Source organism: Danio rerio, chromosome 12, assembly GCF_049306965.1.
Source record: "Danio rerio strain Tuebingen ecotype United States chromosome 12, GRCz12tu, whole genome shotgun sequence".
In the NCBI taxonomy this organism is placed as follows: Eukaryota; Metazoa; Chordata; class Actinopteri; order Cypriniformes; family Danionidae; genus Danio; species Danio rerio.
The window spans coordinates 36688210-36715401 of NC_133187.1; the positions used below are offsets into that span (position 1 = coordinate 36688210).

Sequence of the window (27192 nt, forward strand, 5' to 3'; positions counted from 1 at the left end):
ACCAAGCAGACACACAGGCAAAGCTCTCTCTCTCTCTCATTCGCATAGCAATATCCGCAATATTGCTAGACAGCCCGCTCCCGTCCCAAATTAAACTCGTTACCGACCGCTCCCGCGTTTTATTCGGAAATTTATTCCCGCGCCGCAGAAATCTGTTCGGGTCCCGCGGCGGAAATTCAAACCTCTACGCACGGAGCTCCGTAAACAAAGCAGCACGAGTCGCGTTTTTAACGTGGCTTTGCACGTGATAAGAGAATATAGCCAGTTAACCTGATGCAGTACACGCGGTTACAAGTAACAAATCACAACTAAATACATTTGCAAGCTAGAGTCAACGAGGCAACAACTTTAATCGCACGTACTTACACTTGAGAAATGGAGGAAGAAACCCATCCTGACGTCCATCAGTAAGTTGCTCTTTACTGATCCTTCCTTTAACAAACGCCGATGAAGTATTCTTTGTAGCATGTAGTTTGCAGAAGTTTCCAGTAGTTTCCAACTGCTTGGTTATTATGCTGAGGTTTCATCTTTGGGTAGAGACTCGATAATATCCATCTACAGTGTGACTTCAATCGACCGGTATGTTTGTGTGCGTGTGTTTGTGGGTGGGTGTGTGTGTGTGTCTGCGTTTCTGCGTCAGAGGGCGGGGCCTCAGGTTTGAAATCTCCCGGGTTTGCGCGTGCACGTGAATAACTTGGTTTCGTTCGTACGTCATGGCGAAACACATATGACTCGGTATCAAGGCAACTCGTTTGAAGCACTACGAGTCGACTCTTTTATAGATGAATCAACAGTTTTAAACACTGTACACTAACAGATTTAAGCCTTAGCTGGATACTTCACTTCACTTAGAGCTGTGTTACACACTACATGGAGGGGAATTTTCAAAAACCCATAATATGGGCTCTTTAAATCGCAAATCTATTTGTGTCACTTTGTGGACTCATGGGTGTACCGGTCTATAAAAGAGATGTGTTAAGGTTCATTGTTGGCACTTTGCTATTTTGAGAAACTGAAATAGATTACATGACCAAGTAAAAGCTGGTCTAAAGTCCAGCACTGATCACATTAGTTATGCGCCTATGCAGGTTCAAGCGCTTTATACAAGCAGGATGTACAGCAATACACAAATATCTTTACATATGAAAAAAATGAAGGATTAAAATGTTACAAAAATTATTATTTACTGCATAGATATAAAAAACACTACCTCCATGCCTTCATGTCCAGGGGCTTTTTTTCTGTTTATTCATGACAATTTGCATTTTTATTGTTGTAGTGTTGTTATTAGCAATAAATTATATATATTTTTTGGATATTTACATCTGTTCTAATAAAACAAGTTTGTATTTGTCAATCTGTTGTATGGAGATGTATGCATCACCATATGGGGCATAAGAATAGGACATGTGATTGGATATAAAAAGGATAATTTTTTTGACCACACTTCATTATTATTGTTTAATTATTCGTTTGCCAGAAATTAGAACTGAATTTAGAAATAGATTTGGAACAAACCTTTGCGCTTAACCAACAAAATTAAATATAAAGGCTAGTCGATGTCTTCAGTGGAGTGCATACATCACCTTTCCTTATCCATGAAAGTAAAGGAGTAAAGTAAAGAGTGAAGGTAAAGTAAGGAGGCCGAATGAAGGCTTGTTCTTTATCCTTGCGCAGTTGGTCTTTTAAACTGTTTTGTTGCTAGTGAAGCTTTCAGTTTTTCAGTCAGTTTATCCACTCACAAAGTCTGCAATGTTAGTAGTGAATGTGCCTTGGTGCTACGCAACTGACTCTTAAAGGGAATGCGAGATTCTGATTGGTTTAATGCACGTGATGCTCAAAACATACCCATAAGTCATTAAGAGAATAAGCACAACCCTGTTAGACCATGTGCCAGGGCAAAAAAAAAACATTTTTAAAATAGCAAAAGTGCAGAGTTTATCTTACACCTTTGCGTCTGAAAAAGATTTACAGAAACTCCTCTGATCTTTGTTTTACTGCAAAGGAACATTCCTTCACTGTTTCTGGTATTGTGACAAATCATCTCTTTTTGGAAGAAAATACATCATTTTCTACAACTACTCTTTTAGATAAAATTTAGTTTTTCTCTAGAATTATATTTGTTATGTAATGGAGTAGAGAACATGTTGGACTCCCACACCAAACATTTGTTTTTATTTTTGCTCTATCTGGCAAAGAAATGTATGCTTTTATTATGGTCATCTCCTCAGGTGCCATCCTAAAATGTGGTTGTCTCAAGTATGTGCTTTATTTCTACTTGAGAAACTCACCTATGATATACCTTAAAAGTCAGATGACTTCTGGCAGCTATGGACACTTTTTTGGCATTACATCAATAATTTCTCCTGATTTTCTATTCTATGGTATATATTTTTGCTCCTAGCTTGTCTGTATTATCCTGTTTACTTGTTTGTATTTTCCCCGTTTTTTTCTCTTTTTTTTTCTTCCCCACTGTATGACCAAGACTGTATTTGTATGTGCTGATGTATCAAAATAAAATGGCACAAGTGGATTTAGAGAGACCCTAATGCTTTTGCGCCATGTGCTTTAGATGTTGCCTCTAGATCGTTAAAATAGAACCCATAGTCCGATGTTCATCAAGGATTTGTTTATTTGATATAGACAACAAAATTCTAATTAAAAAAAGTGTTTTGTTTTCCATACATTGTAATATATATCGCTTAGCATAAATGAGTACACCCCATTTTTTAAATTAATATTTTTAGCCATTTCTTACTGAATATAGGTAACCAAACAGATTTATTAAACAGATATATTTATCAAAATAATATTTTAGTCACCGAACATTTTTAGAAATATAAAGATAATACATTTAAATTCAAGCTAATTATTTAATAATAATAATAATAATTTTCAAACTAACATATACATTTGGGTGTACTAATTTTTGTGGTGTACCTCACTTCTCAATGTCAGAATTAATTAGATTTCTTTAAATTTGAGATTTTCAATTCGTTAGCCTCTGTACAGAAAAAAACAGAAAGGATAACAAAGCGCAAAAAAAGTAAATCATATTGCGCTTCATCCCAGTGTGTTTCGTACATCTAACAAATAGCTGAAAGTACTTGACAACCAGAAGCAAGACACATAAAACCTGGACATTTCACCACCTTTTCCTATTTATAAATAAGATAAGATTGGATTTCTTCTATTATCCTGAACATAGTGCTTGTGTTTGTGTGTCTGGGTATTTATGTGTTTGGAAGTGAATGGAATTGAGGTGTCTGAGTGTGTGTGTGTGTGTGTGTGTGTGTGTGTGTGTGTGTGTGTGTGTGTGTGTGTGTGTGTGTGTGTGTGTGTGTGTGTGTGTGTGTGTGTGTGTGTGTGTGTGTGTGTGTGTGTGTGTGTGTGTGTGTGTGTGTGTGTGTGTGTTTGAGAGTAAGGGTGTTGGGGTGGAGGAGGTGTCAGTGTTGGATTCTGGTGTGGATGAGGTAATGCGGTTCTTGAGTCTGACTGTGATTCCATCTTTACACACACACACACACGCACACACTCTCTCTTTCTCAGAAGAGTGATGAGAGATATTTGGCTGTGGCTTCTTGGCCAGCATTGACATACAATGCCACTTAAACCCGATCATTAGAAGAGCGAGACAGTGCGACATGACCTCTGATCCAACCACAAACAGTTCCTGTCATCGCCTACTTTTTCCCATCCATTTACATGTTTTACTTGAGTACATTTAGTACGAGCTCTGTTCGATGGCAAATTGAATCTTCCGAGCAAAGTTGACCTGGTTGCTCTTTTAAATAAGAGAGCAGATTCTGTTCGTTGAATAGTAGCATTCTGGCTCTGCTGGCGCCCTTATGCAGCTCTCGCATAATGTGTAAATGCCACTGTAATGTGTAAACACCATAATGGTGTTATTCCTATCGTAAAATTGTCATGTCAGCTTGCACAGCATCTAGTCACAGATTCACAGCTTTAGGTGTTATGACGGAATCGTTTTAGCGGTATTACAAAATAATTACTGTGTCAACACTTGCTATAGGTGTAGAGAAAGTGCAGTGGGATTGGAGTATCATCGATCTTCCCCCTCCACACACACACACACACACGCACACACACACAAACACACTGAAATTTAATCATGAAAGTCTTTTTTAGTGGTCTTTTAAAGCCATCTTATGAGAATGAGGTCTAATTTTGGCTAAGCAAAATCGGTTTAAAAGCTTTTGATTGGCACTTTTACCCACTTTTTAATTTCAGTTTGAACTCTGATTATTCATTCCTTTATTTATTTTCTTCTCGGCTTAGTCCCGAGAAGAAAATAAATCCGGGGTCACCACAGCGGAATGAACCGCCAACTTATCCAGCAAGTTTTATGCAGTGGATAAATTCTGATACGTTTATTTGCAACATTAAAAGTAAAGAAAGAAACTTGTAAACATAAAAATCTTCTAAAACAATACATTTGCATCTCCTTAAGCATATGCTACTGGGGTTTTTAAGTGAAGTCAGACTTTTTAGATCTGGGTGAGCTTTGCTTCACGTGTCTTGTAGCTCATTGTCATGAGACTCAACACATGACTTGTTTTCTGTCAGTTGTCCATGGGAAACAGCCATTGGGTGACAAATAGTGTAAGTTAATCTGTTTCCTAGGATAAACAAAGAGAGCATTTACTGGCCCGAATCCTCTAACATGCTACATTTAGTTTCATCTTACTGGTCAAATAATTTGTAAAATAGAGTATGCAAAGAGAACTTTCTGTATATAAATATCACAGTGACAGCCTCTCATGATTCTAATGGCTCATTTTGTAAACATATACAGCCGTTTAAAACCATGATGTCTGGTTTGATCTTTAGTGTAGTGAATAATATGTTAAGTTCAACAATTTCTTTAACCATAACCGATGCATTTAGATTTTATCAACAATTATTTTATTACCAACACTGGAAGATGTGTCACTTTGGTCATATCACAAGATTACGATGCCTAAATTGATCATTCTCAAATTGTCAAATAAAGCTTTAATTTTCACACATGAATTCACCACCAGTTGTTCAGTACACACTGTAATCTAGGCAAAAAATAGTGATTACTTCAGTACTTTTCAAGACGTTTAGTGGGCTTCAGTTTAAGATATATCATAATTTCCAGTTGTACATTTATTTCCGTCTCATGTGATCAAAATAATGAATAGTGGTAAATAATAATAATAATAGTGTTACTGTGCGCCAACATATAGCACTGAGGAACTCAGCGAAGTTCGATTCCTGGCTCGAGGTCCTTTGCAAATCCTTCCCCTATCTTTGCTCCCAATGCTTTCCTGTCTGTAATCTCCATTGTGTTTTGTTATAAACCCTTAAAATAATAACAATAATGCTAGCACTGCTTTCCCTCTATAGTAAATAAGTTGCAGATTCTCCATCGGAATAATTGATGACAGTAACATTGGAATCATTGCTTTAAATATCCAATCTTAGACTATTAAGTATTTTCTCACTTAAATCCAAACATTGGCTAGACCGCACATTATTGCTGTTTATACTTTCAGTGCTCAGCATAATTGAGTACATCCCATTTTGAAAATGAATATTTTTATATATTTTTTAGTGAATATAGGTAATTTATTTTGGTGGGTAAGGCATAAGACTGAAAAATGTTCATCCAATTAAACATTGTCGAGCAAATAATTCCCATAATTCCCATAATTCTGATAAGTAGCCCAAACTGCCTGTCAACAGATGTAGATTTGTACATCTGCGCACCTCTGTTCACGCAGATCCGCCGATGTGTGTGCACGCACGCTGCGATCACGTGGACACAAGTGACAGCGATTTTAAAAACAAATGCTGAATCAAAACTTTTTAAAATCCTGAATCAGTATTGGAATTAGTTTTGGACGCTGGAGGAAGGACGACACCATGGCTGAAGGATTTCTTTTAGACAGGTAATGTTATGTTTCAAAACTATTATAGTCTGGCAAAGCTGTTGTAGAGTTTGTTCTTACGAATGGGTTACATGCACAGAAGTGTTGTTCAGCCACTGAAATCTTTCAGTGAAAGATTGATGTGACTATTTTCAGTTTCATAAAGGACCTTTTACAGCATTGATAATGTAGATTTATATTTAGTTTAATAACAAAGCCGAAGCAAATAGCGCTATTCCGCCTGGCCTGCTTTACTGAGGTGAAGTTTTATATTCATTATATATTTATATTCATTTTTGAACAATGACAACCTGTGACACACTCCCTATATCGTTTACAATGCTACTTTGAATATTCGGTCTGAAATAGCATGGAAGTTTGGCGATAAGTGTAATTCCTGCACCCCACTGGCCAACCTCTAAGCATACAGTAGTGGCTTTAGGACAAAGCACGTGAGAGAATGAGTCCAGTGATCCTTGCATGCATGAAATATTGCACATTATGACAAGTTTTCCTTGGTAACTACACAACTGAAAACATGCTATATAGATAGTTTTTTGTTAGGAATTGTAGTATAAAGTGCTATAAAGTTTTTTTAACTGGCAAATGACAATCTAGTGGGTCTCTGTCATCTTTAAAGTGCACGTTCGCGATTTTAGGAGGTGTGGCTTTGGACGGCAAAGGAGGAGACGTATTTTACCTGAAATTTCACTGCATATTTGTGATGTCTATGTGTACATTTATAATGAAGTGTATTTTGGCCTCATTTTGGAAATAACAGTAGTGGTATTTAATTTGATATTTTTACATTTTAAATGAAATTTTCTAAATGAATGTTTGAAAAAGAAAAAAAGAAAAAATAAACACACGTAAAATGTTTAAGTACACAGACGTCTCTCTCTCTTTCTCTCTCTCTCCCCCTGCTTTGGTTTTTATTGGGAATGGGTTTCCAGCTACGAGACAGACTGGCCTTTGGTGTGAGATCAGGCGTTGGCTTAAAAAGCCCAGAACGTGGTACTGTATATCCCAATAAAAGCAGGAATGGGCTCTGACTGTGTCTACGAGAGCTGTGAGTGGGCTGAGAGCTAGAGAGCCCAAACAAAAGCCTATACTGCCAGGAAATTTTATAACATGCTAAAGTCTGACTAGCACTTGTCGCTAATATATAGCCGTTGTAAATTCCCCATTTAATGTTTTGCTGGCGTCTGGTTTTATTGGTTGTCCTGATGACAGACATAGATTCTTTTTTTTTTTTTTTTTTTTTGTCTGCTCTTTTTGTAGCTGTTTTTTGTTTCTCAGTGATACTGAACCCTTTATCAGTGCTCGTTTCATCCAGTTCGGCTCTCCCTCCTTCCCACCCTCCCACCATTTTGTCTCTTGTATGTCTGAAATGAGTGATGGCCTTTCTATATTAAATTCCTGCTTCTCTTGCTCTCTTGCATGTTTGTGTCTCTAGAGCTCAAATGCACAGCTCAGTATGTCCTTATGCTAAGTAATGATTATACTGCGACTGTTCAGATTGGGTTACTTATAAATGAGATTTCACATAATGTTATATTTCGTCATAAAGTTGCCATAAATCTGACATTTCACATTGTGCATCTGTTATAATGATCTGTCTTTTAGGATTGGGATATTTCTGGGTCAATGAAAGAATTTCTCCTTTCTGACTGTCAATTAAAACCTGATGTCAATCTGTTAACAACTTTTAGCTTATGACATCAGTTCATGACAAATTGGCTTGCTTAGTAAATAATTTTACCAATAATGGTGACCTCAGACCAAATATTTCTACAATTGTAAATGCTGAAAAAAGATTTACAAATCTTTATGGCACATAAACATGTGTTAAAGATCTCATATAACTGTTTAAACCTAGATATGCTCAAGCACAACTGTACATTTTTGTTGTTAAATTATAGGCTCACACTTTATTTTGAAGGCCCGTTTGTTGCAATTTAGGTTACATTGCATCTACATGCCAACTAATTCTCATTAGATTATAAGTAGACTGTTGGGTTGGGGTTGGGATTAGGGTTAGTGTAAGTTGATATGTACTTGCAAAGTTTCTTATAGTCAGTTAAATGTCTGTTGAAGGAGCAGTATCAGCAGATATTAAGCAGACAGTCTAGTAATACTCAAATGGACCATCAAAATAAAGTGTCACCAATATTAGTATGTCATAGACTTTAATTGCATTGACTCACTTAAAAGAACTTACATCTAGAGCCTGATGTATATGAGAAGTTTTTTTTGTTTTTTAGGCAAGTGTTGCCCACTTATGACAGCCTGGATGAGCCATCAGTGAAGAGAATGAGCACAATATTCACCTCCTCTCTCAATGTGGTCACCACCTTTTACATCACAGTAAGTGTGTAAGATTGTTCATAAACTAGATAGTAAGCAGCTTTTTAAGAGTAAAACATTAGCCAATTTTTGTGTTTTAACTTTTCAGTTGCAGTAAATGTACTTAAAAGATCGTTTGTTGATCATAAGTGTCTTCTAAATTTGTCTATAAGGGAAAAAAATAGCATAAAAAATGTATTACACAAATTTGTTGTCCTTTTTTTGCTGTGAGTACTGATTATCTTATTTTTTTAGCGTCACTTACAGAATACACAAACCGAAGTGTTATTAACTGAAAAAGTAATTCCCCAGCATCTCCAAGAACTAGCAGACTGAGGCCCCGTTTACACTAATAAGTTTTAGTTTGAAAACGCATAAGTTTTGATATGGTTACGCCATTCGTCGATACTAAGCCAGAGTTTTCGAGTGCTGAAAATGGAGCGTTTTGGAAATGCTGAAGAGGTCATTTTCATTTTAAAACCCTGCTGCTCCGTTCAAAGGGGGCTAATAATTCAGACTTTAACTGTATTTTATTGATTTGTGTAGTTTTCTTCATAAATAATATACTTTAAACAATGTTAACTTGTCATTGAAAATAAGCATCATGTTGAACAAAAAAATCCATACAATTAGAGTTTTCTTGTTTTTACACATTAAAAACATGTGGTTAATTAATAATTGCTTTTGTTTTTTTTTCAATTCCATCAGTTAAACCAGGCTATTACTGAAAATCCTTCATCTTTAGCCCCGTATAAGTCTAAAATCTCATTCATAGTGGTTATAAAAGGGTCTTAAAAAGTCCCTTAAAAAGTTAAAAGGCATACTGTGAAAATGTCCTTGCTCTGTTAAACATAATTAGGGAAATATTTAAAAAAGAAAGAAATTCAAAGGGGGGCTAACAATTCTGACTTCAAATGTATATATCTTGTTTATACCAAATGTAGAGAGTGTGTAAAAGCATTTTAAGTCATTTGCACCCCTGCTCTGTCCTTTTTGGCCCCCATGAGCCTGTGGCCTCAGATACTGGAAAAGAAATGCAGATTCAAGGATGTCAGAGTTACTGTCTGCTCACGTTCCTGCTCTTAGATCCATATCCGGCCCCACAGGTGACTGGCCTTCCCCTGCTGTGGGTGGCAGAACGTCCTCCTGATTCCCACTTGGATCTTGTAGAAACAGACGACGGGGCACGTTCTTCCATAACCCACAAACACTGACACGCTCCATCAACATCAAACGCGTGGCCCTTTTATTCCTTCATAAATATTTTCAGGGCCGTTTTGTGAGGAATGTGTTTTAAGACATCGTCAGAATGTTTCTGGTCCCTATTCTCTCCCGTGAAAGCTGAAGTATAAACATTACCTTGAGAGATAATATTGCTCGTTCGTTCTCCACAGTGTTCTTTGTATTCCACTTTTATATTTCATCATCTTTTTGCTTTGAACAAAAGCCGATTTGATTCAGGGGAAGGTTTGTAGATAGAATAGAGTGGGAGTTTTTTTTGTGGCAGGACTCAAGGACTTTTTGCCTGCTGTATCTACTGAAGGGAACCTTTTCCTCAGCGGAGAGATCAAGGCCAGCGAGGTCGGAGAGGGAAGGCACTGCTTTGTTTCTCTGTTGAGAGGGCCTTCAGGGGGCCGAAAGGCTTAAAGACCTTTGAAAAAGCATCTCTCTGTTTTTTTTGTTTGTTTTTTTATCACGTAAAAACAATATCATTGCACAGTCAGGAGGTGTTGTGAGGTCATCAAAGAGACACAGATCTCTGTTGGGCTGCTTCTGTATATTGTCATAAGACGTATTTGTCCTGATCATTTCAAGCAGGATCAAGTGACCCCGTATGAGATTACAGATTTGCTCTGACATGCCAAGTATCAAATAGGAAAGTGAATGTGAGTTTTTTTAAATATAGATTGTACAAAAAGTAACTGTAAGATAAAAATATTGTTCTTTTAATTTTTTTTTAAATATTAAGTTAAACTGTGTATGAACCTGAAACCTGATTAAAATGACCTTATTAAAATGAAGTAGCATAAAAACATTTGTCGTGTTAGTCATACATTTTTACAGTGAATGTATAGTTTTTAATGAATTAAATTTTTTTTGTTATATATTCTGTTTTTGTTTTAAATGTAGTTATATTTTTGCTAATTGTTGTGCATTTATATAAGCTTTTTAATGCCTCTTCAGTTACTTTAAATTAGTTCAAATGTAATATTTTTATTTCTAGTGACAAAAATAATTTTAGATTTGTTGTTTTAATTAAAAGTATATTAAATAAATGAATATGAATATCTTTAAACATTTGTACTGTGCTAGAATTTTTCACAAGACGATTCACTGTTTCATTGTTTTTATTTAATAAAATGTAATATAATAATTATCTTTTCTTCTTTAAACAAATATTTTTTTTGCTTTCAAAAATATTGAACTGTTGCTTTTATGATCCGCTCAAAGCCTGGTATTCTAGCCCATTAAAAATATAAATAAATAACAAAATTAATTAATTAAAATGCATTGCACTACAGATTTTGATTTATTTATTTATTTAGTGACAATGTACAACATGAAATGTTGTGTCAGGGTTAGCTATAAAGCTATATGTCTGTAGTCCTCGGGCAGGAAGTTGTAACAATTTTAACAATATATATATTTAAAAAAAAGAATAATCCTACAATAATCCTACAATCCTACAGTCAAAAGTTTGGGGTATATGGAATTTTTAAATGTTTTAAAATAAGTTTAACCTGTTAACCAAAGCTGCATTTATTTAATCAAAAGAACAGTACAAATTATAAAATGGTTAAATGTTATTGCTATTTTCCGCTTCATTACGCCAGTCTTCAGAGTCACATGATCCTTCAGAAATCACTCTAATATTAATTATTATTATAATTATTATTTTCATTTTATTATTTTTATTAAGTTTATTATTATTATAAATAATAATATTAATATTGTAATAGTAATAAAAACAATAATGACTGCAGTAATCATTTCATTTTTAACTACATACAATAAGAAAGCAGTGATTAGAAATGTTTATAAATATTTAACAAAGAATTTTTTTTCATATGTTTAATAAATGCCACCAGAATCATTTTCTTTAAAAATAAAACATAAAAAAACTGACCCCAAACTTTTGACCGGTAGTGTACACTTACAGTACAGTACATACAGTACATCATAGTCAATAAAATGAAATCAGATTACTAGTTGCATATTTGATTTTGTTCAAGCCAAATTTTAAGCACAGTTTTAAAAATATTTAAAGTGGTACTCACTCCAATATGCATTGGTATTTTATTCCATATTCCGACTGCTATGACTAAAAAACAATTGTCCAAAAACAGTTCTCTTGAGTTTAACTGAACAATCATCTGTCTTATATTGTCCTTGCACAGATGTTTTGAATGCTGTTTTTATTTTAAATATTTTTAGCATTACACAAATTTGTCCATTGTGACAATTTGAAGACGACAATGCTTAACTATACTTTGTGCTGTATTCCTCCAGGTGGGGTTCTTCGGTTATGTGAGCTTCACAGATAACATCGCTGGGAACGTACTGATGAACTTTCCATCTAACCTGGTGACGGAAATGATCCGTGTGGGCTTTATGATGTCTGTGGCTGTGGGCTTTCCCATGATGATCCTGCCTTGCAGACAGGCCATCAACACCATGCTATTCGAGCAGCAGGTAACACTCTGACAAAGACAGTGTTTTTTTTTATTTGATGCCATCATCGACCCCTTGAAATGTTTACTTCGAACAGACACTCTTGTATATTCAGTTGAAGTCAGACTTACTAGCCCCCGTTTATTTTTTTCCCCCAATTTCTGTTTAACTGAGAGATTTTTTCAACACATTTTTAAACATAATAGTTTTAATAACTCATTTCTAATAACTGATTTATTTTATCTTTGCCATGATGACAGTAAATAATATTTAAATAGACATTTTTCAAGACACTTCTATACAGCTTAAAGTGACATTTAAAGGCTTAAGGTTAATTTGGGTAACTAGGCAGGTTAGGGTAATTAAGCAAGTTATTGTACAGTATAATGATGGTTTGTTCTATTTCTCACGAAACTTGCACTAAACCTAATTGTGACCTCTTGAGTTTTCTAGCTCCAGCACTTCATTGGTTGCTTTGCCTTCTGATTTTATTTTATGTGCCACTTTTTTTAACAATGCAGAGTTGAACCGACCTATTTTGAAATGGCACTGTAAAATGTTTTTTGATGGACAAATCAGCAGTGACATGAGTTCAACCCTGCATTGCATTTACGGTTGAAGTCTGAATGATTGGCCCTCTTTGAATTTTCTTCTTTTTTAATTATTTCCCAAATGATGAACAGAGCAAGGAAATTTTCACAGTATATCTGATAATATTTTTGTCTTCTAGAGAAAGTCTTAATTGTTTTTTTTTCTCAACTAGAATAAAAGCAGTTTTTAATTTTTTAAAAACGATTTTAAGGCCAAATGGTCTACAGAACAAACCATCATTATACAATAACTTACCTAATTATCCTAACCTGCCTAGTTAACCCAATTAACCTAGTTAAGCTTTTAAATGTCACTTTAAGCTGTATAAAAGTGTCTTAAAAAATATCAAGTCAAATATTATTTACTGTCATCATAGCAAAGATAAAATAAATCAGTTAATAGAAATGAGTTATTAAAACTATTAAGTTTAGAAATGTGTTGAAAAAAATCTTCTCTTCGTTAAACAGAAATTGGGGGAAAAATAAATAGGGGGCTAATAATTCTGACTTCAACTCTATATAAATATATATATATATATATATATATAAAAACACAGTTTTTGGCCCTTGTTTGACATCCTTTACCTTGCGCCGTCTGGACAAACTCAGGTGTCTCCTTCTTCCTGATGTGCATAAACTGCACCAGCTGCAGATGTGTTTTGCTATATTTAATGGACTCAATAAAGACTTCATTGAGTCTAGCAGATTTACACAGCACTGATGTCAGACCCCAAGTCTGGTCTCAGTCAGCATGCATTTGCCAGCTCAGTCCCTCAGTATGGATCCCTTGAGAACCAAAGTCTCCTTCCGCCAAAGATCCAGCCTCCGCGGACAGCAGGCTAAATTCAGGAGCAAATAAAAGGAGCTGGATTGATGAGAACAGGTCCAGATCTCCTCCATAAAGCAGCCAAGACATTGGCTCGCTGTCTCTCCACTGCTGCCACGCTGAATCAGCTCAAATCACGGCTGGATTCGCGGTCGGACGAAGGGTTTTATGCTGTCGTTAAATCTGGCATTTTGACAACAGAGCGGAGGGGGGTTTATGAAGCCTGCATGCCAAAGCCAATAGCCTTACATGCATTTCACTTGTTCAGAAGCTTGTAGCCTTGTACATCTATGTAGCCTGGAATCAAATAACAGGTTTGTCTTTTCTTTTTTTAGCAAAAAGATGGCACTTTTGCCGCAGGAGGGTATATGCCACCCCTTCGCTTCAAGAGCATCACTCTGTGCATCGTTTTTGGCACCATGTTTGTTGGCATCCTCATTCCTAATGGTACGTCTGTTTAACACTACAACCATAAATGTCACTCATGGCAGTTTTTCAAAAGTACTTAACAAATTTTCACTAAAGCATGCTAATCTCTCAGTCATTGACTTTATTTAAACAGGGTTTATTTACAGTTTTCTGGTGTATTTATTTATTTAATTAGTTATTTAAATGAGATAAAATCTGATAAAAAACATTGTATTTGTTCTTATAAGAGCCAAAGTGTCAAATGTACTCTCTATATAAGAAAAACATATTTTACTGGAATGTCCTAAAGCCTTCTAGAAGACTTTTTTAATGAAATCATCTCTCTTAAGGGCTTTTTATCATGCATTAGCACTAAGTCTTATTTACTTTATGTATTCATTTGTTTGTTTTTGAACTACAAACATTTTAAACTACAAATATAAAATTCAAATTTATTTATTAAATTTTATTTATTGAAATGTTCTTGCGATGAAAATAGCTTTGGTTGCTGACATGGCATTAAATAAAAAATGCTTAGCATTATTCTCAATATAATGCTTGGATTTTACCGCTGTAATTTCAATGTTTTAACATTGTACATTGCTACACTCAAATCTTTTTTGCTGCTTGTTCAAACTAATTTAAAACTAACTGAAACAACATAATTCTTGAGTTTTTTGGGGGGACAAATTAACTGTTTTATGTTCAATCCCCTTAAATTTGTTAACTTAATCAATTTGTGTTGGTACAGCATGAATGAATTGCATTTTTACAGTGAAAGTAGTTTAATACTATTGGTTAACTAAATGTATGATCAAGTTGTATTGCAATTAAACTACCCAAATATGCATTCACTGCAAATTCATGCCATCAGCTCAGAATTGACTATTATGAAAAATGAATTACACAACTAGTGTAGCCTACATAAAAAAGCCTTGAAAATATATAGTTAATGACTAGACAATCGTTTCATGACTCCAGACACTTTTTTATGAAGACAGTGAAATATTACAATGAAATAGTATGTTTAATATATCGATGTTCAGTATATTCAATGTTGCGTAATATTTTGATTCAGCATCAATATTGATATCGCCATATGCACATCTTGAAAGCGAAAACGAGTATTTTATTTACCACATTGGCAAATATTTTTGCTTGTCTTTCTTAATTTTCACTAATTTCTTTTGAAGTTAAAAACAAAACAATTTTTGTTACCTAATCTAAGACTTTTTTTATATTTGGGCTCGAAACAAGACAAAGCAAAGTAAGAGAAGCATTTTTTGCATTGTGATCATTCAATTTCTGTACCTGAATCCTGTTTGATGCCCTAGAAAACCATCAAATAGAGCTGCTAAACTATCTTGTGAAACTGTATTCATATCGCTATATTTAGTGCAAAAAAAAAATGTCAATATCAGATTTTTCCAATGTCACGCAGACATATTTTTAGTCATTTTAAAACAGTAGTTATGTGCATGGGGAAAATGTTTGTATAAAACGACTCCTGGCAGTTAGAATTAAAGTAATAGTTAACCTCAAAATGTAAATTTACTCACTATTTGCTCATTCTCAAATGGTTCAAAAGCTTCATAATTTTCTTTTTTTCTCTTTTGACATAAAAGAAAATGTTTTAAAGAATATTGTAAATCAGAAGCCATTAACATCTACAGCGAGAGAAATAAATATTGAACATGTCATGTTTTTTCCTGGGAATAGTATTTCTTTAGTATAAACTTTTCTATGTTATGGAAATAAACCAGATTTCGGTTAAACCCCTGTGGGTCTCGCCTATCAAATCCAATCTTGATTTGTATCTTAAATTGGATTTAAGTCAAGGGATTGGCTGGGCCATTCTACAGCTTGATTTTCTTTCTCTGAAAGCATTTGAGAGTTTCCTTGGCTGTGTTTTAGATCATTATCTTACTGAAACGTCCACCCTGGTTTCATCTATATCATCCCGATAATATTGATGTTGGACTGAAGCAGCTAATATTCATTTACAACGATGAAGGGCAGAGGGTTGCTGAAAAACTACTAAGAGATTTCAGCTGCTGTCTGGGTTTTCACTGCCTTTCTACACCTTCCTTTCTTTATGTGTTCAATACTTTTTCCCTGCATCATTTAATTTTATCACGTATAACTTAATTTGCAAACTTATTAGATTTGTTTTATTTGCATATATGGATTTTATTTTATTGTTACCAACATCCAGGGAAAATTTTAAGTCAACAGCACCTTTAGAAATATGTGAAAAATTGAGAAAAAATGTTTAAAAAGGTGTTCATTACTTATATTCTCTGCTGTATAGTAAGAAAATAAAATAGATTATGGAAACCAATGGTTACCTGTTTCCAACATTCCTTCGAATGTCTTCTATTTGTGTTCATCTAAAGAAAGAATATAAAATGGGAGTGAGAGTGAGAAATGGTGACAGAAATGTAATTTTTGGGAGACCTATCCGTTACAGTTTCACTTTCCCTAATAACAGTATGACGTCACACCCCACTTCATCTCCCCCATTTAAAATATCTCTCCGTCAATCACTCCTTTCCTTTCCTCTCACTATACCATCCATTCATTATCAGCGGAACGGGATGATAGAGACGTGTGTTTTAGGAGATGGTGGGGTGGGCCATGTTTTATTCATTCTTCATGGAGATTGGCTGTTGCTGGCGTGGGCTCCATTTGGCTCAGCGGGCCCAATTAGACTAATAGAGAAGGGAAGGTGAGACGATTGAATGGGGGGAAAGGCATAGCTCTGTCCTCCATGACGGCTCCACTGGCCACCGGCGTGTCCTCGTGGCCACAAATCCAACCATAGGGAAGCAGACACTGCGGGGCATAAATTTGAGTAAAACAATATGGCTGCTCTCAGGATGAAAAACACCCCCTGGGCCCAATGCCCAGCCTTGCAACACAAGGGCAGCACGGAGGAAGGATGGTAGGAGGCAGATAGAGGGATGTGGGGGGAGTGTGTGATGGAGCAGTCTGGGGAGAAAGACTGATAGAGGATGGATGTGGTGATTCAGGAGATGAGATGGTGTAGATTGCCTCTGCCATTTTTTTCCGGTTTAAACTGCCTCCTCACGCTGGGTCTGAATATAGTGCTGGTGGGAATGGATTTCTGCTCTTGGATCAGCTTGCTGTTGTATTTTGGTTTGTGTTACAGCAATTAGCCACCTAAAGCTGTGCAAATCTTGTTCACACCAACACAGTGACATCTTAAAAACAGTTCTAAAGTCTCCACCACATCTATAACAATGCTTGAGTCATTTTCACAACAGTTGATGAATGATTTTCAAAACAGCTGATAAAAATATTAACAGATAATCAGAATCCATCCTTCTTTAGATTGCCATTGTCTTAAAAGTCAATGTGAACCGCCAGTCACAGAGACTTTAAGTCACATGGAATGCTTTAAGGATGGAGCTATCAGCACGTGTCTCGTTTCAAGCAGTGGTTTGAATGAATATGATATGATGCAGTTTGAAATATTTAGCCTCCTTGTTCTCGTCATCATCTGGCATCTCAAAACATTCTGCAGCAGAAGGTGATTGCAGTGCACATCCTCCAGAAAAAACAGACCAAACTGGCATTCCAATTTTCCTCCATTTTGTTAGCAACTCCATTTTCCAATGATCCAATCATTCTCAAAGAATGAATTTAAGGGCCGTCCTTTTTTCTCAAAGAAATTGAAGGTTTCAATTGAATGTACATCACTATAGAGGAAAAATTACGCTCTTAACTTCTGTTTCATGCCGACTTTAAAGTGGTAACAACTTTAAAGTTAACAATGTTAAAAAAAAAACGTGACTGTAAAGACAAATGCTGTTCATTTTACCTTGCAAAAAACAATAGTTTTTAACCGTTTACACACAAATATTAAACAGTACAACTGTTTTTAACATTGATATTAAGAAGAAATTTTTGCTTCATTGGATTAGTGTAATATTCATGTATACATGTATGCCTAAATACTGTAAGCTCATAATTAAGGTTAGGGATTTGTTCAGTCATTAGCATTTTTAATCATGTTATTGTTTGAATTCATAGGTAGTGACAGGTTTATTTCTAAAATCATATAGCATTTAACAACTACCCAGAAAACCACTAATCAAGACCTTAGCTTAATGGAGTGCACTCACATTTATGTACACATTTTTAATTACAGAACAATTAGAACTTTAAAAATAACTGTATATTTGTGTGTGTGTCATAGTGGAGACCATCCTGGGTCTGACCGGAGCCACCATGGGCAGTCTGATCTGCTTTATCTGTCCAGCTCTCATCTACAAGAAGATCATGAAGAACGCCTGGACCGCACAGGTACATACAAATAACACCTGGCTACCAAGCATTGTATTGATGAATATATTAAAAAATCCAATTGGTGGTAATAACATTTTAAGTTATAGTATTTCACAATTAAACTGTTTCAACTGTTCTTTCAATGAAAAGGGCTTAATATTAACACACGTCTTGTAAAAGTTGATGTATTTGAAAGGAAAATAATGTTAGCCTGATTTAAATGCTGGATTAGGGAAGGAAGGCTTAAAATTAAGACGAGAATGATTCAGATTTGTAATAGGGTAATTACCAACCTATGTCACACACAACGTCACACAGGTTCAACCGCGCAAACCGGTTGCCAAAAAAGACCAGCAATGATTTCAGCAAGTTAGCAACAGTGAAATATGGTTAATTAAACTGCGGACACTGAATGCTCAGAATGAAATGTAAAAATGTAAGTTCATACCCTGCTGTAAGGGTGCAGTTCGCTGTCAGAATGCAGTTGTTTTGCTTGTTGATGATTACCCAGGCATTGTACAGTTCTGTCTTCTTTCCTTGTATTTAGCTAGGCAGAACCTGGGTGTTTAGCACTACAAAGTTTTGAATCTGGTAATCATGGAACATTATTTCTTGCACATGTCTACACGGAAGAAAATTGTAGGCATCCAAAGACTTGTAGGCCTGTAAGTTCTCTCTTGTAAAATCGCTTGGAGTTTCAATGAGATTGTATATTTGAGGCTGGAGGCTTGGCCATTTCGTCTTATCCACTATCCATTGGGAGGCTGCTATCACAAATGCACCTGTCAGACGAACACCGCTCACTTTAACGTCAATTTTGCCCAATAACTGTGCTTATCACTAGGTGACAGTCTGTAATAATACGCTGAAAGCATTATGTAAATAATATATATAATATGTAATCAATATAACATATCTCTAATACAACAACAAACTCTGTACCACATCGGATGTCATTTCCTCGCTGTAAATGCTAGCGCTACTGTTTTTTTTCTGCAACTTCGATGCGCGCATCCTGAATGTTTACAAACCTGGTAATTCATCTATATGTATTATATATGTAATAATGTACACCAACCTGATTTCATCAAGTAGGACATGTTCCTGGATTAACATCAGAATTAAGGGAGACGTTTACAGTTTATGTTAATCTTAGGCTTACAGTTAGGCTACGAGATTGTCATTCAGCTATTATTCCCCTCTGATTTTTGGAAATAATTTACAGGTATGTGTGGGTTTATGGGTAGGGAATAGGTATGGATTACATTTTCAAGCAGGTTTGTAATTCTGTGCAATCTCTGTGAGTTTACCATCTGTAAGGATTAGATCGCTGGTGATTGTGGCACATTCCATAGAACCATTACACAACACAGCATCTTGAATCATTGTAAGAACTAGAGAGAAAACAAGCGACTCCTGAAAATTGAAACACTAAGCCAACATCAAAAATCAAACATTAATCTTAAACAAATTAAATAAATTAAATGACCTTATTTTCCCTTAAACCAGGAGTTAAAACTCATAAATGGGGAATCCGTGAATCAACGGTATACCCGTGCCTTGTTGGTGTGTTTCACCTAGCGTTCCATGCCTGGCGTGCTTTGCTTTATGTCTGTTACTATACATGTCATATATTTGATAGGCTCCATAATCTTAGTGTCATAATTAAAGTCCCCAACCATAGCTTAATTCATTCAACAAAATCAAACCATTTAAAAAATAAGCAAAATATCTAAATTCTAAATCATAAAAAATAAAGTTATACATTATTTCAAGTTTCATTACAATATATATGTGTTTGACCTGTATACTTGAAGGACAAGGCTTAATGATAAGCCCTTGCAGTGTAGCTTAAACTCATTCACACCCATGGAAGCACCCATACACACTCATTCACACACATGCACTACGGCCAATTTAGTTTATTCAATTTAGCTATAGCGCATGTGTTTTGATTTGCGGGGGAAACCGGAGCACCCAGAGGAAACCCACACCAACACGGGGAGAACATGCAAACTCCACACAGAAATGCTAACAGAACTAGCCCGGACTCAAACCAGCAACCTGCTTGCTGTGAGGCAACGGTGCTTACCAATAAACCACCATGTCGCTCATAGCTTAAACTCATAGCTCATGCTCCTTAAAGCAAAAAAAAAAGTAAAGCATCAAGAGTTTTTAGCGTGTCTGATGTATGATGTGAGCTGGAATACGAAGAGTCGTCTGGAATTGTGCATGCTGGAGAAAAGGCAGCTGCTCTTCTCTCTTTGTAATGGAGTTTGTCATTAATTTTGATATCCTGCAAGTGCTTTGACTTGCTGTGACCCACAGTGTGTGCACTGGCACTGTCTGGCTCCATGCCTCGGGCTGTGCCCCCTCCGTCTCCTGCCCAAATTACAGATGCCTTTGCTCTTTCACAATAGAGTCAAAGCAGCTGAGATCTCATCTTAGATGATGTGTAACAACAATGCTGATGTCTTCCTTACCTCTTTTGCTTTGTGTGGTTTGCGAGTTCTTTAGTGCCAGCCTATGCCACATTTCTGTGCTTATGTGTTTTTCCCATCAGGGTCAGTTCCCAAACACTGGAGTCAACCCAGATGGGTGGTGTTCCTGATATTGGGAAAAGGGGCAATCCAAAAGAGCTTCTTGTCATAACGATTGCAGCAGATGTTTGTGTTGGCATGAGTGGATGATGCCACTCTGCTTTGTCTCATGCCAACTAGACTAGCATGTCCAGATCCACCAGTGCACACAGAATACCCACAGATCAGGGGCATTGATTTAATAGATTTCATCAGTGTTTTGGGGCACCATTAAGGACTGGATGCCAACAACACGCTGGCTAAATGTGTGTGCAGAATTTTAAACCAATGTAAAATTAGATTTGCACTGATGCTTTTGAAAAGTAAACCACACTGTAAAATTTTCTGGCTTCCACACAAATCCTGCATGTTGTTCCAACACAATCAGTTAAGTTAAATTGATAGTTTTTATAAATGTAAGCGGATTGAACAAATAACAATTAAGTTGTCCAAAACAGAACTCAAGGATTGTGTTGATTCAGCTCATTTTAATTAAGTAGTTTGAACAAAAAATATTTTTTGAGTGTTTTTTAGTAGAGAGAATCCAATAAATCGTGATTCTGTTTTTTACTGGTTTGAAATGATACATTTTTAAAAATGAATCCATTTAATTTAACGGGGTGGTCCACTATGATATCATATTTTAATCTTTAGTTGATTTGTATTATAGCTGTGTGACCATAAACAACATGTCTGAATGTAAGACGCTCAAGGTTCAATGCAAAAGGAGACATTGCCTTTTACAGAGTTAGCTAAGCAAAGCTAGATCAAACGAATTTGGAGACTGCAAAAAATACATCTGGGTTAATGATGTCATAAACCCTTCAGTTAATGCGCATACACTCTGCGCATCGAAGGGGCATGGCCAGAGGCTCTGTAATGTTATAGCAGAGAAAGCTAAAATGCTGTCCAAACACTGCTATTTAGTTTTGTTTCTGAATTTGGGCTTCCAAAGGACACGACACAAAGAGAGAAGTGCATACGGTTTAATTTTAATTCTGGTACAGTGAATTATAAAAATATATAGCTAGCATTTGGCAAAGGTCATTTACAGTTAAACTGACTGAGAGTATTGGCACAGCAGAGGCAAAGCGTTTGCTAGTAGAGGCATGACGCTAGAGGTCCGACCAGATTTCTTGCGGTGTGGGAATATATTTCCAAACAAAGCGCGGGAGCAGTCGGGAACTGGTGTAATTTTGGACGGGAGCAGGCGGTCTAACAGTATTGCTTCTGACTCCCGAGCGAATGAGCACGCGTGTGTGCGCGTGTGTGCGCGTGTGTGCGTGCGCGTGCGTGTGTGTGTGTGTGTGCGCGCGCGCGCGTGTGTGTGTGTGTGTGTCTCACTTGCTTGGTGCTTGTGTGTGTTTGTGTGTGTGTGTGTGTGTGTGTGTGTGTGTGTGTGTTTATACAGACAGCTTGTTATAGGCTGTCTGGACTCAGTCTAGAAATTTTTTTTTTTTTTTTTTTTTTACAAATGAAGCATGAACACACATTGCTTTGCACCCCATAAACACAACCAAGCCTTAAGAATACACTCTGGCCACTCCTTTAATATAGTTTTATTTAATTTAGTATAATATCACTGTGGGTCTTGCAGTGGGTAGTAATTTCACAAATGTCAGGTAACAGCTGTAACAACATTTTATTTTATTTTTTTTGGTGAGGTGTTTAGTTTGACAAATGAATTTGAAAATGTTGTTATTATAATTTACTTTTCACTTGTGTCACAGTACACAAAATAAATTATTTTGAAAACTTAAAACCTATAAAAAATCGACTTCCACTATAAGAGTCACTGGTACAGGTTTTCAGCTTTCTTCAAAGTATCTTCTTTAGTTTTCAAAGGAAGAAAGAAACTCAAAAGTTTGAAAAAAGGGTAAATAATTAATTTTGGGTGTACTATCCCTTTAACTTAAAAGCTCTAATTATCTGTTTGTATTGTATATTTAATATCTTGCAGGCACTTACACATTATAAGTGATATATCTTCCTCCTTTACATTCTTCCCCTTGTACTGCAACAGAATTTGTGCACAACACTTTTATTTTTAACCATGAAAAGGGGACAGTTATGCCAACAAAATATTAAAGTGACTTTAAATGCAGAAATGGGAAAACACATGGAGCACTTTGCATGGTGCATTTGAGTCCTTGTCTGCATTTGTTTGAAATTATTTAAATTATGATATGAGTCTTTTATATTTAAATGCAAGTATTAGAAACACTTCAGTTTAGGTCACAATTCATGCTTTTAACTACTGGATTATTACCTGCCTATTTTGAGATATTAACTGTTCATTAGTAACTATAAAGTAGATTAGATTAGATTAGATTCAACTTTATTGTCATTACACATGTACAAGTACAATGCAACGAAATGCAGTTTAGGTCTAACCAGCAGTGCAATAGCAGCAAGTACAGGATACAGGAATAAGTTATAAAGTTATAAGTATGATTTTAATCTGCATCCCTAGTCCTACCCAAAACCTAAACCCAACTTCCTCCTCACTACCTATTAATAAACAGCTAATTAGTAGTTTTTTAAGGTAGCAGTGCTAGTTAATGGTTTGTTAATACCGTGAATTGAGACCTAAATTAAAGTGTTACCAAACGTTAAAGTCACACTTTTGATATCTAAAGTATTTTCAAGGGCTAAACTGGACACATTAACTTTCTACATTTCCTCTTTATCTCTCTCTGTGTTTTAAGCTGGTTCTGTGGGTCGGTCTGGGGATCCTGCTCATCAGCACTGCCACCACAATGTCCATTTCCTCCAACGAGCCGGCAAAAATAACCCCCGCTCAGGATGTCCCTGCAAAAACCGAGAACAAGCTTCCCAACATCATCGCCCCCGAATTACCTAAAGTTCCAGGTACATTTATTCATCATATGTACATCTAAAATATAGCACAAAAAAGAAGACCCAGAGACAATTCAGCAAAACCAAAATCACAATAGCCAAGAAGTAGGTAGCTGTTATCCTTATTTATCTAGCTACTCCTCAACTAGAATGATCAACATAAGCACACTATTGTTAATTGCGCTGTTTTTTATTTGTTTATTCATTTATTTACTTATTTTAGGTACTTTGCCATTGTTGTTGTTATTTTTATTAATTTGTTTGAGAATTTTTTATTATTTTTCAAGTATACACCTTCACAAGCCCCACAGCCCTTATCAAGAATAGACCTTACAATATTTTCCAAGTTGTCAGTTACTTCAGTCTGAAAATACAGATGTTTGGAGAGTAGAGTGGGTACCACAATGGCACCGGTAACCAATGTAACCGGAATGCACCAGACCGAATCAGTATATGAATTTCAGTGCCTAATTTCAGTACCCTTGGTGCTGCGAGAAGGATGTAAAAAGCATTAAGGGGAGCTTCAAAGGCACACATAGGTACGTGTTGTGTCACACCATCTCTAAACATTTAGTTTTAAACACCTTTGAGGGATACGGATACTGATGTTAGGCGATTGTTCTTGTTGATTAGGGAATGCATGCACATTGGTAGCGCGCGCAGTACAGCGCATTCGATGAGCGACTCCCTTCATATTCATCAAGACACATGATTGCGTTCTGCAAATTTGCTTAAACTAAGAATTCTAAAGTATGGCTATATTTTACAAGCAAGGTTTTTACAAACTACGTGAAGCAGATGCTTTACAAAAATTGCGTGTAAGGGGATGCACGTCAATCTTATGAAACATTTGAAGGCTCATGGAATCAACTTAAAAGCAGAGGAATGTAAGGAATGTCTTCGACAGCTTGCAACATCATCTGGCACTTTCACAAAGTACGTTTACAAGGACACCAATTCTCCGATTTTAATATGATTAAGACAATACTCTGCTTAAGAGTCTACAGCGTAAACATGTAAACAGTGGTTTTTGATTACCTTAAAACGCCACAGACACCTGCGTCTGGAAATGTAGAGGTTTTTTCTTTCCGTTCGGCGTGCGGTATCAAACTCCATTAAAACAACACTCTTCCACCAGTCCTTACTTCATATTCTCATCCAATACCTCAGTTTGTCATGGGGCATGAACAATATGTTCCTAAATAAAAAGAGAAACTGCCGAACTGCAGGTAAAGTTGAAAAATTAATAATGAAACACCCAAAAATACATGAAACTCCGGAGGAAACGTGGATAGCACATTGACGCAATGACGTTAATCAGTGTATTCTAACATGTAAAACGGGATCATGAATAGAACATTCAAAAAGCAGCTCATGTAAACATCTTATCATGTAAACATCTTATCATATTATTGTCTTATTCAGATTGAAGCAAATAATTTGATTACTGATGTCCATGTAAACCCTCAACCCTAGAAAAAAGGTGTTCCCTGATTTTGCTGAAAGCCTTTTACCAGGTTAGTAGTAAGATAATGTAATGTTATTTGCATAATACAAATCTTATATAAATAATATAATAATCTTATATAACTATATAAATTATGAATTGATGTACAGTTGAACTCAGAATTATTAGCCCCCTGTTTATTTTTCCCCACTTTCTTATTAACGAAGAGAAGATTTTTTTAAACACATTTCCAAACATAATAGTTTTAATAACTCATTTCTAATAACTGATTTATTTTATCTTTGCCATGATGACAGTAAATAATATTTGACTAGATATTTTTCAAGACACTTCTATACAGCTTAAAGTGACATTTAAAGGCTTAACTAGGTTAATTAGGTTAACCAGGCAAGTTAGGGTAATTAGGCAAGTCATTGTATAATGATGGTTTGTTCTGTAGGCAGTCGAAAAATATAGCTTTAAGGGGCCAGCAATTTTGACCTTAAAATGTTTTTTTTTAATTAAAAACTGAAGAAAACATTATCAGACATACATGTCTTTGCTCTGTTAAACATAATTAGAGAAATATTTGAAATAGAAAAAAAATCAAAGGAGAGGGTGAGGGGGCTAATAATTCTGACTTTAACTGTATACTTTAAATTTTTATTATATTGTTCAATTAAAAAGATTACTTTTTTTTTTTTTTGGTTGAATAAATGATGTTAAAAAAATAAAAGAGACTTACACCATAATTTTGTAGCTCAAAAGTATCGATTCAGACACTGTTTTGTCACAGGTACCGTTTAAAAGTATTGATTTAGCACTAGTATCGAAATAACCCCAAACGTTACCCAACCCTATTGTAGAGACATGGTAACAACAACAACTACAATAATAACAATAATAGTAATAATATTAATAATAACGACAATGATAATATAAATAAATGCATAAATGAAAAGAGAAACAATCATAAAAATTAGTATATATAAATACATCTAGACACTTTGCAAAGTGAGTGAAAAGATAAATAATAATAGTAGTAATTAATATATACAAATCAAGATTAGAAAAGAGAAAAGGATAAATTAAGCAAAAAAAGATAAAAATTAAATGTCAGTAGAGCGATACTTTATATGGTCAATATAATCATTAAAGAGGTGCATTTTTTTCAATTGATTTTTGCCTGTTCACTCATTCATATGTTATATGGGGGGTTAAATGTTCATTTATGTTCATAAAAGTGATTCAAGAAAAAAGAAAAGCAGAAATGGCACGTTTGTATACAACAAACGCGATTCACTCGTTAAATAAATAAAGTTTATTAAAAAAAGAAAGAAAAGCTAGTTATAATGAAAGCATGAGCTCCGGTGGCAGGCGTCTCTTTGAATCTGTGACCTGAATGACGCCCTTCAAACCTGAGCGGTCGCTGTCCCAGAGCAGCAGTGACACGGCCGGTGGCGTTTTCCCGTTATGGCTCCGGTCAGGGGGAGGGAGATGGGAGTCCAAAATCTGGGGCAGATGCAGAAACGTCAGCGTTCCCTCCAACACAGGCCGATACAGGATTGAGGCTCGTAAAAGACCAATGTCCCACCAACTTCATCCACCATTACCTCTAGTTTTGTGTTCTGCCACTCCTCCTTCCTCTCCCTCTCACTCCCTCCTGCTGACTGACAGTGGCATTTATCACCGAACGGACACCCACTTCCACACCTGTTTCCTGTTTACGGCGTGCTGGTGAGGGCAGATGTGTGCAGACGCGGGGCTCGGTGCGCGAGTGACTGGAACATGGGGCCCGCGGGCATGTGGAGGTGTGCGTTTGCAGATGTAGAATATCGCAGATGCATACCTTGCTTTTAAAGATTGTAGGGATTTGTAGCCCTCCCACTTCTTATTTATTTATTTTTTTATATACAGTTTAATTTGAACCCCCCTGTATTTTTTTTGTCCCCAATTTCTATTAAACGGTAAAACTTTTTTTTTATCTTAAAAGTGTTTTTATTGAACATGTTATTTATGAAACATGCATACAAATAGCTTTTTTTTTTTTACACAACAAACAAACAACGCCCATGGCACACATATAAATTTAGGCTCTATAAAAATATATGAATAATATTAACATAAAATACAAATAACTGAAAATATTAAGTAAAACATATTTTACTCTTTTATAAAAGGATTGAAAAGGAAAAAAAAAAAAACAAGGAAAGTTTCTACTATTCTAAAATAACTG

The 27192-nt window shown here is 35.7% G+C and overlaps 1 protein-coding gene across 10 annotated transcripts in view; it reads left to right on the forward strand.

Moving 5' to 3' along the window:
- slc38a10 (solute carrier family 38 member 10) overlaps positions 1-27192 on the forward strand; it is a 59375-nt gene that overhangs the window by 15801 nt on the left and 16382 nt on the right. For all 10 annotated transcript variants that reach the window (XM_073918678.1, XM_073918674.1, XM_073918672.1 and 7 more), the window contains 5 exons: positions 8183-8285; positions 11775-11957; positions 13688-13799; positions 17983-18089; positions 23359-23521. In XM_073918678.1, coding sequence (XP_073774779.1) covers positions 8183-8285; positions 11775-11957; positions 13688-13799; positions 17983-18089; positions 23359-23521 — 668 coding nt within the window. The remainder of the gene's footprint in view (positions 1-8182; positions 8286-11774; positions 11958-13687; positions 13800-17982; positions 18090-23358; positions 23522-27192) is intronic.